General features: G+C 37.1%; 1 protein-coding gene across 3 annotated transcripts in view; it reads right to left on the bottom strand.

The window, feature by feature from the left end:
* Positions 1 to 6,589: 6,589 nt before the first annotated feature.
* Positions 6,590 to 17,422, bottom strand: part of LOC5567639 (glycerol kinase) — an 80,301-nt gene continuing 69,468 nt past the window's right edge. For all 3 annotated transcript variants that reach the window (XM_001651782.2, XM_021855585.1, XM_021855586.1), the window contains exons 11-12: positions 8,444 to 8,586; positions 6,590 to 7,693 (exon numbers count right to left, since the gene is read on the bottom strand). In XM_001651782.2, the coding sequence (XP_001651832.2) occupies positions 7,599 to 7,693; positions 8,444 to 8,586 (238 nt within the window). In that variant the 3' untranslated portion in view covers positions 6,590 to 7,598. The remainder of the gene's footprint in view (positions 7,694 to 8,443; positions 8,587 to 17,422) is intronic.

The following is a 17,422-nucleotide window of genomic DNA, read 5'->3' as shown; positions in this document are numbered from 1 at the left end:
TTTGACATCCCTGAGGTAACTCAGGTAAGTCAGATGTGAAAATATTGTATAATATTGGCCCCAAAATGCTGCCTTGGGGAACACTAGCTCTTACAGGAAGTCTTTCAGACCTGGAGTTCTGATAATTAACCTGAAGCGTACGATTTGACAGATAACTTTGAATTATTCTAACAATGTATGTTGGAAAATTAAAGTTTTTTAATTTTACGATCAAGCCTTCAGTGCCAAACACTGTCGAATGCTTTTTCTATGCCTAGAAGAGCAAGACCAGTAGAATAGCCTTCAGATTTGTTGGAACGGATCAAATTTGTTACACGTAAAAGTTGATAAGTAGTCGAATGTCCATGGCGGAATCCGAACTGTTCATTGGCAAAAATTGAATTTTCGTTGATGTGGACCATCATTCTGTTCAAAATGGCCATTTCAAAAAGATTACTGATGGAGAAAAGCAAACTGATTGGACGATAGCTAGAAGCTTCTGCAGGATTTTTGTCTGGTTTTGAAATTGGAACAACCTTAGCATTTTTCCATTTCTCAGGAAAATATGCTAATTGAAAACATTTGTTAAATAGAGTAAAAGCACCGGTTTTGGCCAGCCGAAGAGAAAATGTCAATAAAAATTAAATGGGAAGCCGTATTCATACTACAAGTATGTCAAATGCAAGCTATCAATCCATATTACGTGTGTAAAATATCAAAACTAAGCTAAAACAATTTTTTCGCTTTGAAAATTCCGTTGGTCAATATAGGCCAACGGAACCAGTTTCGGCCAGAGATTTAACTTCGGTTCCTAAATTGTCCAATCGCATTGATTTTCCATGAGAGTGGCCAAATTAGATATATAGGAGTTAAAAATACAAGGAAAATGAATTGTTTTTCTTATGTTTTGAATCAATTTGGACGAGTAAATGAATGTAGCTCTATCATGTGAATCTATCTACTGAACACAAAAGATGTCATGCTGATTGGCAATGTAAACGGTGTATAATCCCCTATGGCTACAATTAGCGTATGGCCAAAACCGGTGCTTCTACCCTATATCAACTAAAAATGATAAGCTACTTTCTGTAAGTTTCTTGATGAGGATGTAGAAAATTCCATCATCGCCAAGTTCGGTAAAGTAAATTACTGGAATACATCGGTGATATAGAAATTTACTGATGATTCGGTGTTTTATAGCCCGATTACCGATATCTGTAAATTAAAAGACGAAAGATCTGTGAATTTTCACGAATTTAACGAACACGGTGAATTATTTTACTGATTAATCAGTAAATCAGCCATATTACCGAATTTACCATCAGCCATCGACCGATTTACCGGATTACCGCGAGTTTCAACAAGAGGAAGAGTAGGCCGAACAAATGATTTATCCCAATAAAATATATAACTATGAAATAGAAAATATGGTTTTTGTTGTTTCTTAATAAGATAAATCCGCCTCCACAACAAAAATACAGTTATTCTGTAAAATAAATTACAAACCACTCGTTGAACGTTACCGACCAGTCGGTTAATTTGACAGTTGCTGCTCCTGTCCTAGTTTACAGATGTGTCGGTAATTTTTTCGTTTACCGAATCGATTACCGACGGTTCAGCTGTTGAGATTTCGATAAACGAATCACCGAAGTCGGTAATTTTTCCTTAGTGTGTAAGCAGTTGTATATTGATGGTATTTAGTTATGGCATATGATGTCAATTGTTCATAGAGTCGACTCTCCACATCTCGATGTTCTACATCTCGATATCTCTCCCTATGTCGATGGTTTCATAAGTCCCTTCAGTCTGCATACATTTTCACTCTCCATATATCTATATCCTCCTTATCTCGATATCTCCATATCTCGATGTGTTTCTGTTGATTTTTCGTTCTCAATTTTCTCTCCGTATGTCGATATGACCATTATCGAAGGTTACTAGACCAAAGTTTTGGGATTCAAAACAAATTAGGAGCGCAAAATGACGTTTGTTTGTGCATTACTTTCTTGGCAACGGAGTGTTTTTCAATCTAGTATTCATCAAAAATTTTTTCCTTGTCTCGATCTCTCCCTATATCGATGGTCCCTTCGATATCAAGATGTGGAGAGGCGACTGTATAAGTAAACGGAGTATTGATTTGTACTGATGCTCTTGGTGCTTCATGAACTCCGTGTCTTTAGGCCTTAGCTGTATTGGATATCAAAACAAATATTGGTTTTCAAAACGATGCCGGACATTGATTTTCGTCTTCCCCTCGTCGTGCCCGCAGTGTTGTGAAAAACTCGATTTCTCACAACTCGCGCTTGAGATTTTTCATGCGTGAGTTGTCAATCATGCAACTCAGCAGTCAAAATATCATTGATGAGTTGGCTCACCTTTTTGACTCATTGTCTCGTATTTCCACAGTTTGCTCACACACGGCAATAAGTTCTTGTTAGTCTGGTAAAATTATGTTAATCCTTTCTAACGTAAACAACAACATTCGGATTTCACGAGTTTTTGCCGGGTTTTGTGACTGAATCATTTTTTACGGTTTGAGTTGATTGAGTTGATTTTGCATCAAAATTTCACACGTGAGATTAGCGAAGCAGATCTCTAATGAGTTTGCTCTCACGGGAGAGCGTATTGATTAAGATTTTGAGTGTGAGTCTATCAACACTGCGTGCCCGTTCCGAAAATTCCCATATCGCATGGGTTTTCAGTGATTTACTCCAACCAGTGGTTGCCATCTTGAATTTCAAAATGGCATCTTACATAGAATTTTGCCATCCCCATACTCGATTGTGCGATATTTGCCAGAAAACCATTCGCCAGAAAACTATTCGCCAGAATGACATTCGCTAGAAAGTACCATATGCCAGAAAACCATTTGCCAGAAAGTACCATTCGCCAGAAAACCATTCGCCAGAATGTACCATTCCCCAGAATTTACCATCCCCTAGATTTTTTTTTTCAGATAAATCAAGTTTGCAATTGTAGAGCATTAAAAAATGTGTGGGATTATTTTAGTTAATATACTCAAAAAAGTACAGGGTCTCTTGGACACAACCTACCGTTGACTTAGTGAGCCAGCTTCGAATATCCATATTCTAATTGTTGGACTAGGTACATATAATAAAAATATCGATTTCTCGAGCATTCAACGATCAACAGCAATATCTGAAATTTTATGAATATGAATTTAAAAGGCAACACTTAATACTGGGGGACCGTGGAACTAGAAAGAAAAAAATATACAATAGAACAGTGATCCTCAGCCGCGGCAGTAGAATAACAATTGCATTCATTAAAAGCTGCTTCACTATGTAAGAAAGATACTGCTTACTGATGTAAAGAATGGATATTTAGCATGACGGATAGTAAAGTAAGTTTTTTTTAAATATATGTTGTCCCTGTAAAATGGTATTATGGTTTGAAAGGCTTCACAAGCGGTTCGCCTTTCTTTTCAGCATAAGCTGTTCTTCAAAGTGTTGTTGCTTCTTATGGACAAATTCATTTAATAGATTTCAATATACGTTGCAACTACATGAGATTATGCTATTTTAAAATTATCAAATTCCATCTTTCTGTTTTTTCAGTTTCAATTAAATGTTTTATTTTTTTAATATTATTAAGTTTTACAGGGAATAATGGTTTAAAAAAATATTTCACAAGTGGTGCTCCCTTCTTTTCGTCATAAGCTGTTCTTAAAAGTTTTGTTGCTTCATAAAAGCTAGTTCATTGGATATTTACAAGATTTCGATATACGTTGCAACTATTTGTGCCATCCGTTCGATGAAGTAATGAATGCCTCCACTCGCAAACCAATGTTACATTTACTATAACAACTTTCAGGAGCTTTTAGACAAATAAGACAGTTGTAAAATCAATAAGAACATACTATATAAGGGGAATGGAGAATTCTTATTTGACAAAAACCATGTCAAGTAGCGGTAACCAAATACTTTTTCATGTACTGATATTTAGGTGACCATTATTACTAAAAACCTTTTGGTCTATTTTTACCCGAATGTTGTTCCCACGAATATCATTTCCCCGAACGCCAGATACCCGAATGACACTTTTTCCTGCATTCCATTCTCCCGAATGACCCAAAGTTTGTATGGATCGTGGTATTATGATAGAACCACCCACTTCTACTCCCTCTTGAACGACATGTTCATGGACGGCCCCAAAATAGATGCAGTTCAAAATGGATAAGAAACAATCTTCAGAGACAGAGTGGTGAACTAGGAAGAACGATAAAGAAAACAACAAAAAATGCTGAATTCGGAGAAACTTTAAAGAACCGCTGATTAAAAAAGAAGGGTGCATCTCATATGAACCGTTCATTAGCCTGAAATATTCAATAAGTTCTGATAATTATGAGTGCCAAAACATTTTCGAGGAAATAGGGCACTTGAGAAAACGGGGTATTCAGGGAAGTAGTTTTCAGGGAAACGACATTCGGGAGAAAGTAGAAAGCAAAAACTATCTGGTAGTTGTACGAGAAATTCTGTACAATACAATATTCTGATAAAGAACAGCTCGTGGTGACAGGAAATGAAATCTTCTTAAGACTAGGTAAAACAGCTTAGAATATTGTATCAAAACCTCATAGCCAAAAAATCTCGCAAGAGATGTAGAACAACAGTGTTATATTGTCTTCGCTTTGTGCACTAGCAGAAAGCTTAAAATGAGAAGAACGAGATAGTTACCGTACTATTTGTTCAATTTAGTTCTTTTGTAAAGTGGCACAAGTCGAATATTGTGACGAAAATCCTTGGATTCCGAGTTGTTTCATGATCAAAATCGATAAGAAAAATAATTCTGGGGAATGGTACTTTCTGGCGAATGGTACATTCTGGCAAATGGTTTTCTGGTAAATGGTACATTCTGGCGAATGGTTTTCTGGCAGATGTCATTCTGGCGAATAGTTTTCTGGCGAATGGTTTTCTGGCAAATATCGCACAACCCCATACTCATATTGCATGGGTTTTCAACGATTTTCCCCAACCGGAGGTCATTCCACTACATAATTTCCCATATAATAGTCTTAACTCATTTGGCGTAAATTGAATTTACTTCGTAAATTAGTGACGTATTTTGAATGTGTGTATAAAATAGGATCACGAAATTGAGGTTTTAGTGTAGTAAAAAATTTCTTCATTCACCCTGAGGCTAGCCTATTGGACGTAAAATTTTAATCATATTCATTTTTTTCACGGATATTTAAGATATGTGATCGTGTTTACGTGTAAAAGAAGCCTAATGAATTAATCTGAAGAAAAATTCGAGTTCAATAAACTTGCTGGGTGGATTTTTTTTAAGACAATTTACACCGTCTTCAGCCAAAGGCTGCACAGACTGAACAATCACGAACATTAGGCCACGGACAACACAGAACACCCACACGGAAAAAAAATTTCTGTAGTAAAAATTACTATTTTAGCTGACTACGCCCATTCTTTAAACTACCATGGAATTTCAGACCAATTTACTATGTTTGAGGTACATCCCACCATATTACTGATACATTTGACAGAAATAATTTACAACAATCTGACTTCGACAACAGACATGGTAAAATCAAGCGCATTTCTGGTCTTCTGAAAAATGCCGGTGCGAGCGCTTAACCCCCTAAAATGGTAGTTTTTACCGCACAATTTTTTTGCGTGCAGTAGTCTAGTGATAAATTTCTCGTTTGACGAAAAGTTTCCACCGACTGGAGCGGGAATCGAACCCACGCTTCGTGGCACAATACGCCTGAACGGCTGACGCCGCTAACCGCACGTCCACGAAGCCCAATTTTATAGATTTAGTTAGTGTATTTATGTCTTTCACAAGTGTATTTTATAAATAATTGTTCGGAGATTTTTTTTATAAAATGAATTTCTCAAGAAATTCTAAGAGTATATCTTAGATAATCCAGCTGTCAGCGGCCATGTCCAAAAAATTTCTCTACGGAATATGTGAAATTTTGCCTGGAATATTCCTTAAAATAATTCTTAGCTCATCTTAACAGTCGCGCTGGTGTATTTTTCACAGTAATGCTAGAATCTCGCTCAGCTTACAAACAGCAGCGTAGTGATTTCAACTGGACTGGAAAGTTTAGAAATTTGAAATATGTTAAGCAAAATTTTTTAAGTAATAAATACTTGAAAAAAAAAATTCTCAAGAAAAACATTGGCAGAGCTATTAAGAAAACCCTCTTTTGAATTATTAGTCAAGATTGCTGAACAAATTGATCGTCCATTCTTCCATTCATTCAGGTTTATTAGACTTGTAGTTTGGCTGACAAGGATGGCTAAATCTTAAGGAATTATTTGCCAGATTTTTTCGTGGATTATTATTATTTCTTTATTGGGAAGATTTTGAGTCCACAGCTTCATGAAAGGCAAGAAAAATTTGTTTTGCTCAAAGCTTAATAGTCTCCATGGGAGTTTGGAAAAGAACATACAAACAAGTATAAAACGAGCTCACCAATCCAGCCGGAATTTTTTTTTGTTAGTACATTAATCGACTTCCCACAGCTGGAAACTAACTCATGGCAATTATGACTCCATTTTTACTTCTCAAACAGCATTCAATTAAATTTTCCACAATTTCCTATCTAGTAATTTTTATTAAGTGCAATTGAAATACATATTTTATTACCTATACTATCAGGGACTTGTTTTCGGATAAATATCTACTACGTTTTGATCCATCGGCAAAATAATGTGTGTATAATAAAATCTTTCGTTCTGTAGCATTAAGTACTGTATATAAAAAAGTCTTACAATCGTCGTTTCCTCGTTAGATGGCTACTTAGTAAAAGTAAAGCTACTCTGTGTTCACAATACAATCAAATTAGGCGCTATAAATAAACTACCTGCGGTTGACAACAGTAAAATCAAGCCCTCAATATGCTTAACATCTAGAGGATAGAATCTTTTTAATAATAGTCTGACAAATCAATAAATCGATCGCTAAAAGTTATGCCTAAACACGTTAAAATATCATCATTCAAACGACTAAATCAAATGTGTCTCTTTGTAACGGAGGGATCCTAACAATTCGTGTAAAATAACTTACATCTTTTGCTTTACTTTTGTTCCTCACATATGTCTAATTGATTATTATATAATTTTTAGATTGTTACAATCTTCCCCTTTGTTCTTCTACTACAGACCTATTTTCAATTTGTTTTCTAAGCTTTCGTGTACTACGAGGAATGGAGTGCTTACTTTTTTTTTCCTAGTTCCGTTAACTATTGAAAGGTACTCTTTGACACTTGGGTTGCAATCGACTGAGGCCCAATTGCGTAGTGCACTCGGATTAGTTTGCCTAACTATCTATACTGTTTGCTGCATGGAAGCATCACTGATTTGTTTTTTTTGGTTTGCTATTCGTTTGTCCTAATCTGGGTCTCCTAACCTTAAAGTTGCATTATAGCGCCTTTCCGGCGCTAACTATCTACCTTATTGGATACTTGAGCACCCCCCAGAGTTTGAGTTGTCTTTTTAGTTGTAAGCTTGGGTTCCGACTACAACCGTCTAATCTAGCTAATAATAAGTTGTAAGTATATGCAATTTTAGAATAAGACTTGCAACTGAACAGACGGCCCCAGAAGCGTTCGGTTTTTTAGGTTAGGTAGCTCAGCTTCGTTTGGCTTGCGAGACCACCAGCATCACGAACGAACTCAACAGGAACAGTCCGGCCGGAATCGACGCCAGCATGGAGTAGCGTTCGTCTGTAGAATGGGATGATTGCAAGAGAAGAACGTGATTTATTAGGAATGTGCATTTACAATCAAAATTGGAATGTGGAACAATGATGTCTGCGGGTCGTAAGTTTTTCAGAGTCGTGATTTCAGTTCGAATCTTCCGAGTGCAAAAGTCAATTGCAGATGGGTACATTTGTCCAAGGCAGTGTCATCTGAAATGATTGTCGGTCGTCGTCGAGGGGGTTGGTGTCAGAGGAATGAATGAGGTTCTGTTCTGTTCTACTGGAGCTTATATCACGTTTATCGGTACTTAGAGATGGGCGACTCACTCGCGAATAATTCAAAAGACTCGACTCGACGAGTGAATGAAACGCGAATCTTCTCAGGTGAGTCACGATTCACTAGCATTCGCAATTTTTAGAAGTAATTTATCAAAGAAAATATGTTTGAGTTGGACTTATTATAGTCAAATATGTGTAAATAGTTAAAATATCTATAGAAAAGATGTCTACATTCACAATTTGTAATATTTTTATAATAAGGAACTGAATTTGTAACAAGAAAAATTGTAATGTTTTTATAATAAGGAACTGAATTTGTAACAAGAAAAATTATTCACAATTTGTAATATTTTTATAATAAGGAACTGAATTTGTAGCAAGAAAAATTGGAACAATTTGCCCATGTATAATCGGTACTCCACATCTCCGTTCCACGTGAAGTAACATAGGCTGCAGTGTAGCCAGAAGCATCGAAGCGAAGAGGGAATCAACTCACCTGTCATGGCATCACTCTTCTTGGTGACGGCCCAGCCCAAGCTGCGCTGGACGGCCATTTTCCACTTGGTGTACCGGGCGTTGCGTTCCTCCTCCGTCGTTGTGGGCAGGAATGTTTCGTGGGTGATGTGGAGAGTGTAGTCACTAAAAGATAATAAAAAAATAACATTATAGAATAAATGATAATGAATTCAAAATTAATACTAACACATTAAATATTGAATGTTACCAATAATAGTTAAAATTATCACAGGAGCGTATCCTTATGACCATTTTACCCTATTAATGTAATATCCCCGTGCTGTAAAGTCTATGAAGATGAAAATAATTTCTATTCTCTCTATGCTTTGAAGACATTGAACTAACATTCCGTCCCTTCCTTATCGTTTGTAAAGACATGGCCAGATGTATAATGTTATGCTTTTTTTTTTGTTTGTTTTTTTCCAAATCTAACATGTAAATGTCTGATTTCTCAGAACCGATAGAGTTAACCACGATTTGCATAATCCCCTATCGGGATAATAATTAACTATTGTATTTCCTATAACTGCATTCAACAAAAGTGACATTGAGTAAATGGAAAACCAAGTGTGCATTTTATAAGACTATGGGAAGAAACTAAAATATCTAAAAAATACCAACAACTCAAAAGTGCTTATTTGAGGCTGAAATTGTGTACAGCTCATATCGCATATTGGGTGAATAGTCACAAAATAGTTCTGATAAAAATTCCATTGCTACTACATTACGAAGCTCATGTATAATCTCAATGCGTACAATTACCAATGTGACACTAATTTTCTAGAACAATCTCACAGATTTCAGTCAGATGATCGAAAGTATTTATTAACACATATATTGAGCTTATCGGCAGTCCCTTTCGAAATCATGCAAAAAAATTGCCAAGGGTATTTTCAACAATCTACCCTATTTTTGAATCATGTAACACTACTCTTACATGATTCAAAAATAGGGTAGGATTTTAGAAAAATCATACTCCGAATAATGCCGAAATCTCACCTAGTATTATTCGAAATCTTGCATAGATTATTTTTAGAATCTTAACCCGGAATGTGTGAAAATCCTGTCAAGCATGTGCGAAAATCTTGGTCAAAATTAAGTGAGAATTCTGTCCATGATTTTACAAGAATTGTGCCTAGGATTCCTTCAGAATCTCACCCAATATTCATTTCATAATCCTACCTTGAAACATTTGGGAATGCTGTCCAGGAGTTCAAAACAAAACCTGCTTATTGTTCTATTGTAGATTCAACTAAAACTCTAACATAATCTTATCTTGCCATGAATTTTAAAAATTACGCATTCTGTGACGTTGAGCATGTTATTCGTAAAAGCTGTGTCCACAAGTCCAAGATGTTGTGACAAGTAATCCATTTTTTATAATCCTACCAAAAATTCTGCATAAATCCATCCCAGAAGATGGTTAGCTTCATTACTAGAAATTTGTGAGAATATTGGCATATGATCCAATGAAATTATGTTACAAAATTTAGTCCTCCATAGAACTCACTAGATTTGAACCGCACAATTTTCTTTTTCCAGTCTAACTTGAATCCACTAACCTGTAGATTGCTTCAAATAATAATAGGACATTTGAATTCACCTCTTTTAGGTTTTAGGGATAACACATCTCCAGCGCCTATCTCAGTAACAAACGAACATTTCGAATTTTTTTAAAGTTGTGTTTTGTGTTAACATATAGATGTATTATAAAAGGTACATGGACATTGATTTTTCATTGTTTTCAATGCGAGATCATCTTTCCAATATTTTGCTGTTCGGATAATTTGCGGACACCCTGTAAGAAAGTCATGGTGGTTCGAATGCTACTCAAGTAAGGGACTTTCACTCCAAATATCATAAAAACTGATTGAAGTTTGGAAAATTTATGGCTATTTGTTGTTTTTAGACGTGAATATTGTAATTTTTGGTCAAACTTTCGATACATGGAACCAAATGAAAGTAAAATATTATTCAATATTTTATATAAGGGCGTTTCGAGGCCTATCATAAGGATGCACAGTGAGAAAATCGGGCTCCAAAACGCGACTAAATGCAATATCTCAGCTGGGTAACGGTTCCAGGAAATGATTTTGGCCGTTCTAGAACGGCAAAAGGCTGCTGAATCGATTGGTGGCGGTCCCATTGACCGGAGACTTCGCCCTGGCCACCTAGAGCCCTGGAATCATCCTGAGTTCCTTACAGCAAGTAGAATTAATGGAACTGAAATAAACTGACATGATTACGTTTTGCTGCGAAGCCGCTCACGAAAATATTCTTACATAAGGGATTTAGTGAAATGAATGATTAACCGTTATGGCCATTTTATGGTCCCGGAGAAAACCCGGAACATCCGTAAAATTGGCAATAATAAAAGAATATATTCTGATAGTTCCTTTGTCTCTTGTTTGTTAGAAATAAGTTTTCTTACAATTCGTATTTGATAATCTGAATGTTTGCCCATAACGGCCATTTTATGGTTCCGGAACTAACCCGGAACATCTGTAAAATTTTCCATATTGATAATAAAAGAAAAGATTATTCATATGTTCCTTGTTGATTAAAATTAAGTATTCTAACATATTGGATTTAGTGATATGAATGTTTGATCACTTTGACCATCTTATGGTTCTGTAATTAACCCGGAACATCCGTAAAATTTAAAAAAATGTTCTGATAGTTTCTATATTACATGTAAGTTTTAATTAAGTATTCTTAAATGTCGAATTAAGTTATATGAATGTTTGACCATTATGGTCATTTTATGATTCCTAAACTAACCCGGAACAACCGTAAATATTCCATATTGGAAAAAAATCTGATAGTTCAGGAAGAATGCTAAAAGAAATCTTTGAAAGAACTCGTATTCCTGGAATAATTCCTGAAGAAACTTCCGGAGGAATTCCTGAAGGGTTTCCTACAAGAAGTCTTGGAGGAATTCCTGAAGGAACTCCCTGATGGAATACGTGTAGGGTATCCTGAAGTAAATCATCGAAGATTTCCTGAAAGATTTCGTGGAGTAAATCCTGAAGGAACTCCTGGAAAAATTCTTAAAGGAAATCATGGATGAATTCCTGGAGGAATTGTTGAAGGAAACCCTGGCGGATTTCCTGAAAGATGTCCTAGAGGAATTCCTGAAAGAACTTCTGGAAGTATATTTGGAGGAATTCCTGGATGAATACCTAGAGGAACTCCTGGACTAATCTCAGAAGAAACTCTTTCAGGAATTCTTGGAGGAACTCCTGGAAAGGTTCCTGAAGGTACTCTTGGAGTAATTCCTGAAGGAACTTCTTAAGGAATTCCTGTAGAAACATCTGAAGGAACTCTTGAGGTATTACAGAAGGAACATCTGGAGAAATTCCTGAAGATTCTCTTGGAGTAATTCTTGAACGAACTATTGGTAAAATTCCTGAAGGAACTCCTGGGGCAATTCTTGAAGCGAACCCTGGAGGAAATCTTTATAGATCTCCAAAAGTAATTTATGAAGAAATTGTTAGAGGAATTTCTGAAGATATACCTGGAGTATTTTCTCGAAAGAACTCCTCAAAAGACTCCTGGAGGAATTTCTGTAGAATTTCCTGAAGGAATTCCTGAAAGCACTTCCTGCAGATTTCCTGGAGAAATCCCTGAAGAATTCCTGGAGATATCCCTAAGATACTCCTGGAGCAATTCCTAAAGGGTTTCCTAGAGAAACTCTTGAAGTAATTCCTAAAGGAACTCCTAAAAGAATGTCTGGGGGAATTCCAGAAGAAAATCCTGGTGTAACTCCTGAAGGAATTCCTGCAGTAAATCCTTGAAGATTTTCTGAAAGATTTCCTGGAGTAATTCCTGAAGGAACTCCTGGAAGAATTATCGAAGGAATTCATGGAGGAATTCCTGAAGGAGTTTTTGGAGAAAACTCTGGAGGATTTCCCGAAAGATCTGCTAGAGGATTTTCTGAAAACGCTCATGGAGGAATTCTTGAAGATACTCCTGGAAGATTTTCCTGAAGGAACTCTTGGAGGAACGCTAAAAAAAACTTCTGTCAGAATTCTTCAGGATTGTTTTCCAGGAGTATTTTCAGGAATTCTGTCTAGAGGTTGTTCGGAAATTCCTCCAGGAGTTCCTCCAGATATTCCTTCAAATTTTACTCCAAATATTCCTGCAGGAGTTCCTTCGGGAATTCCTTCAGGGTTATTTTCAGGAATTTCTCCCATAGTAGCTTCAGGAATTTCTACTGGAGTTTCTTCAGATATTTCTCAGGAATTTCTGCAGGGGTTCTTTTAGGAATTTTTCCAGGAGTTCCTTTAGGAATTGTTCTAAAAGTTCCTTCAGGAATTCCTACAAGAGTTTCACTAGGAAACCCTTATGGGATTCCTCCAGGAGTTTCTTCAGGAATTACTTCAGGAGCTCCTTCAGGATAATCCTACAGGAATTTCTTTAAAAATGCATTCAGAAATTCCTCCACGAGATTTCTACAGGGTTTCAGGAGTTCCATCAGGAATTTTACCAAGAGTTCTTTAAGGATTTCCTCCAGGTGTTCCTCTGGTAATACGTCTAAGAGTTCCTTAAGGAATTCCTCCAGGAGTTTAAATAAAAAAATATATATATATATCCTTCAGGAATTATTCCAAGAGTTCATTCAGGAATTCATCCAGTGCTTCAAGAAATTCCCTCAGAAGTTCCTTTAGGTTTTTTTTTCTAGAGTTCCTTCTGGAGTTTCCTCCAGGAGTATCTCCATGATTTTGTCCAGGAATTCCTTCAGTAATACCTCCAGAGATTCTTTCAAGAATTTCTCTAGGAGTTCCTTCAGGAATTCCTCCTGGAGTTCGTTCAGGAATTCCTCCAGGAGGTTCTTCGGAAATTCCTCCAAGTGTTCCTCCAAGTATTCTTTTGAACATTACTTCAAATATTCCTCCAAGAGTTCCTTCGGGAATTCCTTCAGAGTTATTTTCCTTCAGGATTTACTTCGGAAATTACTCCAGGAGTCCCTTAAGAAATTCCTCCAGGAGCTTCTCCAGCGATTCCTCCAAGCGTTTCACGAGAGATTCTCAAAGGAGTTCCGCTAGAGATCCCTTAGGAGTTCTTCCAGGAATTCTTCCTTGAATCCCTTAAAGGATTTCTTCAAGTTCCTCCAGAGATTTTACTTTATGGATTTCTCCAGTTGTTTTTCTAGGAGTTCCTTCAGGGATTCTCCTGAAGTTTCTTCAGGCATTATTCCAGGAATACTTCCACGAGTTCTTTCAAAGATTTCTCTTAGCATTCTTCCTGAACTATCAGATTTTTTTCCAATATGGAATATTTACGGTTGTTCCGGGTTAGCTTAGGAATCATAAAATTACCATAATGGTCAAACATTCATATAACTTAATTCGACATTTAAGAATTCTTAATTAAAACTTACATGGAACATAGAAACTATCAGAACATTTTTTTAAATTTTACGGATGTTCCGGGTTAATTACGGAACCATAAGATGGTCAAAGTGATCAAACATTCATATCACTAAATCCAATATGTTAGAATACTTAATTTTAATCAACAAGGAACATATGAATAATCTTTTCTTTTTTTTTCAATATGGAAAATTTTAAAGATGTTCCGGGTTAGTTCCGGAACCATATAATGGCCGTAATGGTCAAACATTCAGATTACTAAATACGAATTGTAAGAGTACTTCTGTCTAACAAACAAGAGACAAAGGAACTATCAGAAAATATTTTTTTTTTTCAGTATTTCCATTTTTTCGGATGTTCCGGGTTAGTTCCGGAACCATAAAATGGCCGTTATGGGCAAACATTCAGATTATCAAATACGAATTGTAAGAAAACTTATTTCTAACAAACAAGAGACAAAAAAACTATCAGAATATATTTTTTTTATTATTGCCAATTTTACGGATGTTCCGGGTTTTCTCCGGAACCATAAAATGGCCATAACGGTTAATCATTCATTTCACTAAATCCCCCATGTAAGAATATTTTCGTGAGCGGCTTCGCAGCAAAACGTAATCGTGTCAGTTTATTTCAGTTCCATTAATTCTACTTGCTGTAAGGAACTCAGGATGATTCCAGGGCTCTAGGTGGCCAGGGCGAAGTCTCCGGTCAATGGGACCGCCACCAATCGATTCAGCAGCCTTTTTCCGTTCTAGAATGGCCAAAATCATTTCCTGGAACCGTTACCCAGCTGAGATATTGCATTTAGTCGCGTTTTGGAGCCCGATTTTCTCACTGTGGGATGCTTTGAGGTGTATTAGTTTTTGCATATATGCTTGGAAACAATTTTTGGCCCATAGTGGGGCACAAGTTCGAACCATGTATAAATTCACGGAAAATTTTGTAAATTGTCTGAAATCCACATTCTTCTTCTTTCTGGCGTTCCGTCCCCACTGGGAAAAAGCCTACTTCTCAGCTTAGTGTTCTTATGAGCACTTCCACAGTTATTAACTGAGAGCTTTCTATGCCGATTGACCATTTTTGCATGTGTATATCGTGTGGCAGGTACGATGATACTCTATGCCCTGGGACCCTCAGCTTGGTCTCGCTGAATAGCTGCGCGTTTACCGCTACGGCTATCTGGGCCCCTGAAATTCACATATTATCTTTAAATTTAGCAAAATTTGCCTGATCGTTCGAAAAATGACACCACAACTTTACATTTCCACTTAGTTATGTGAAAAACTGGTATTTTTGGGCATTACAATTAACACTTTTCTAGGTAATTTTTTGATTAAAATTTAGTGTGTATTTTTCGCAAACATAAGTTTACGGCTGATATAAAGTATGCCTGTCATAAAAGTATCGATATTTTGTGTTTTAGTCAGTTACCTTTTACCGCACTCTAGATTCGAAGTCTTGCTCAACCGGTGGGGCAAAAGTTCATTTAAGACAATCAATTTTGAAACTGTTATAACTAAAAATGGGTAAATATTTGGACACATGTTTGTTCAGCAAAATTATAGCCTATATGTTGAAGGTTCACTGTATAGTATTTGTTTTGTTTCATCTGCTATTGTTTTCCTGGAATATTTGATTATGCCACTAAGGTCGATCTTTTGCCCCATCTTACTCTATTATTTGATTACTTGGGCAAATTGGTTTGGAATCATATCACGGTTAATTTTATATTTTTTTTTTTCTATCATGTACATTAAATCTATCTTATCAAATTATATTTATGTGTAGAACAATTTTCAGGGTGGGTATACGGCTGTCAACTACAAACAAAGCTCGCCTAACAATCATCTCTCACGCGGGCCTGCCCAAACAGCACAGATCGAAAACGCGAGCCAAGCCCAGGCAGCAAAAGCTGTTGCTTTTCTACACTTAACCAATAGGATGTCAGTGAGCTACACTAACACATTCACAAAACATGAACAGTAGGCGTACCTCGTTGCGTATACTCATTCCCTCCAGAATTTTACTCATTATTAACCCTTATCCTCTCTTGATACGTTTTGAGCATTCGTAAAAAGACTCAAAAAATCATATCTCCGTTATTTCTGGAGCGATTTTTTAAATTTTACCACGAATGCAACCGATCACTTCTCTAGTTTCCATATGTCATACAGAATATGATATTGGCCACATGGTTCCGGAGTTGTTCCGGGGTGCAGTGGGGTAGGTTTTTTCCAGGATTATGATCCACCTACAAAGTGCTCCAGAAACCTGGACTTCGACATGTCATTCTTCATGATTTATCAAGAAGAGGTCACTTTAAACCACCTTGGGCCTTTCTGGCCACTTTGGCTGCATTCCAGTAGTCTTCCGGTCACTTGGTTCCCCTGGGGAAGTGGCCATTTACGGACTGGTTATGAAGCAGGGCTTGCGGAATATCAATCTTCAAGATTTCACGAAACAAGTATGTTGAAGACTATATCAATTGATTTTGGCCACATTGGCCACGTTCCGGAAATCTTCCGGTCACCTGGTTCCCTCAGGAAAGTGGCCATATATGAAACGGTTATGAAACAGGGGTTGTGGCATATCAATCTTCAAGATTTTACAAAACAATTAAATTGGAGACTATTTCAATCGTTTTTGGTCACATTGGCCACGTTCTTGAAGTCCTCAGGGCACCTGGTCCTTTCAGGGAATTGGTCTTATATTGACCGGTTATGGAGCAGGGCTTGCGACATATCAATCTTCAAGATTTCAAGAACCAAATATATTGGTGACTATTTCAATCGTTTTTGGACACATTGGCCACGTTCCGGAAGTCTTCCGGGGGCCTGGTTCCCTCAGAAAAGTGGCCATATATGGGCCGGTTATGAAGCAGGGCTTGCGACATATCAATCTTCAAGATTTCACGAACCAAATATATTGGTGACTTTTCCAATAGTTTTTGGACACATCGGCCACGTTCCGGAAGTCTTCCGGGCACCTGATTCCCTCAGGAAAATGGCCATATGGACCGGTTATGAAGCAGGGCTTGTGGCATATCAAACTTAGAGATTTTACAAATCAAGTATGTTGAAGATTATATCAATTGGTTTTGGCCACTTTGGCCACTTTGGCCACGTTCCGGAAGTCATCCGGGCACCCGGTTCCCTCAGTAAAGTGGCCATATATGGAACGGTTATGAAGCAGGGCTTGCGACATATCAATCTTCAAGATTTCACGAACCAAATATATTGGTGATTATTCCAATCGTTTTTGGACACATTGCCCACGTTCCGGAAGTCTTCCGGGCACCTGGTTCCCTCAGGAAAGTGGCCATATGGCTTGCGACATATCAATCTTCAAGATTTCACGAACCAAATATATTGGTGACTATTCCAATCATTTTTGGTCACATTGGCCACGTTATTGAAGTCCTCCGGGAACCTGATACCCTCAGGAAAGTGGCCATATATGGAACTGTGATAAAGCAAAGCTTGCGATATATCAATCTTCAAGATTTTACAAATCAAGTATGTTGGCGACTATTTAAATCATTTTTGGTCACATCGGCCACGTTCCGGAAGTCTTTCGGGCACCTG

Source organism: Aedes aegypti, chromosome 3 (assembly GCF_002204515.2).
Source record: "Aedes aegypti strain LVP_AGWG chromosome 3, AaegL5.0 Primary Assembly, whole genome shotgun sequence".
Classification (NCBI taxonomy): domain Eukaryota; kingdom Metazoa; phylum Arthropoda; class Insecta; order Diptera; family Culicidae; genus Aedes; species Aedes aegypti.
Note: the sequence above shows the minus strand (reverse complement) of the source record. Positions and strands in the feature narration are given on the sequence as shown.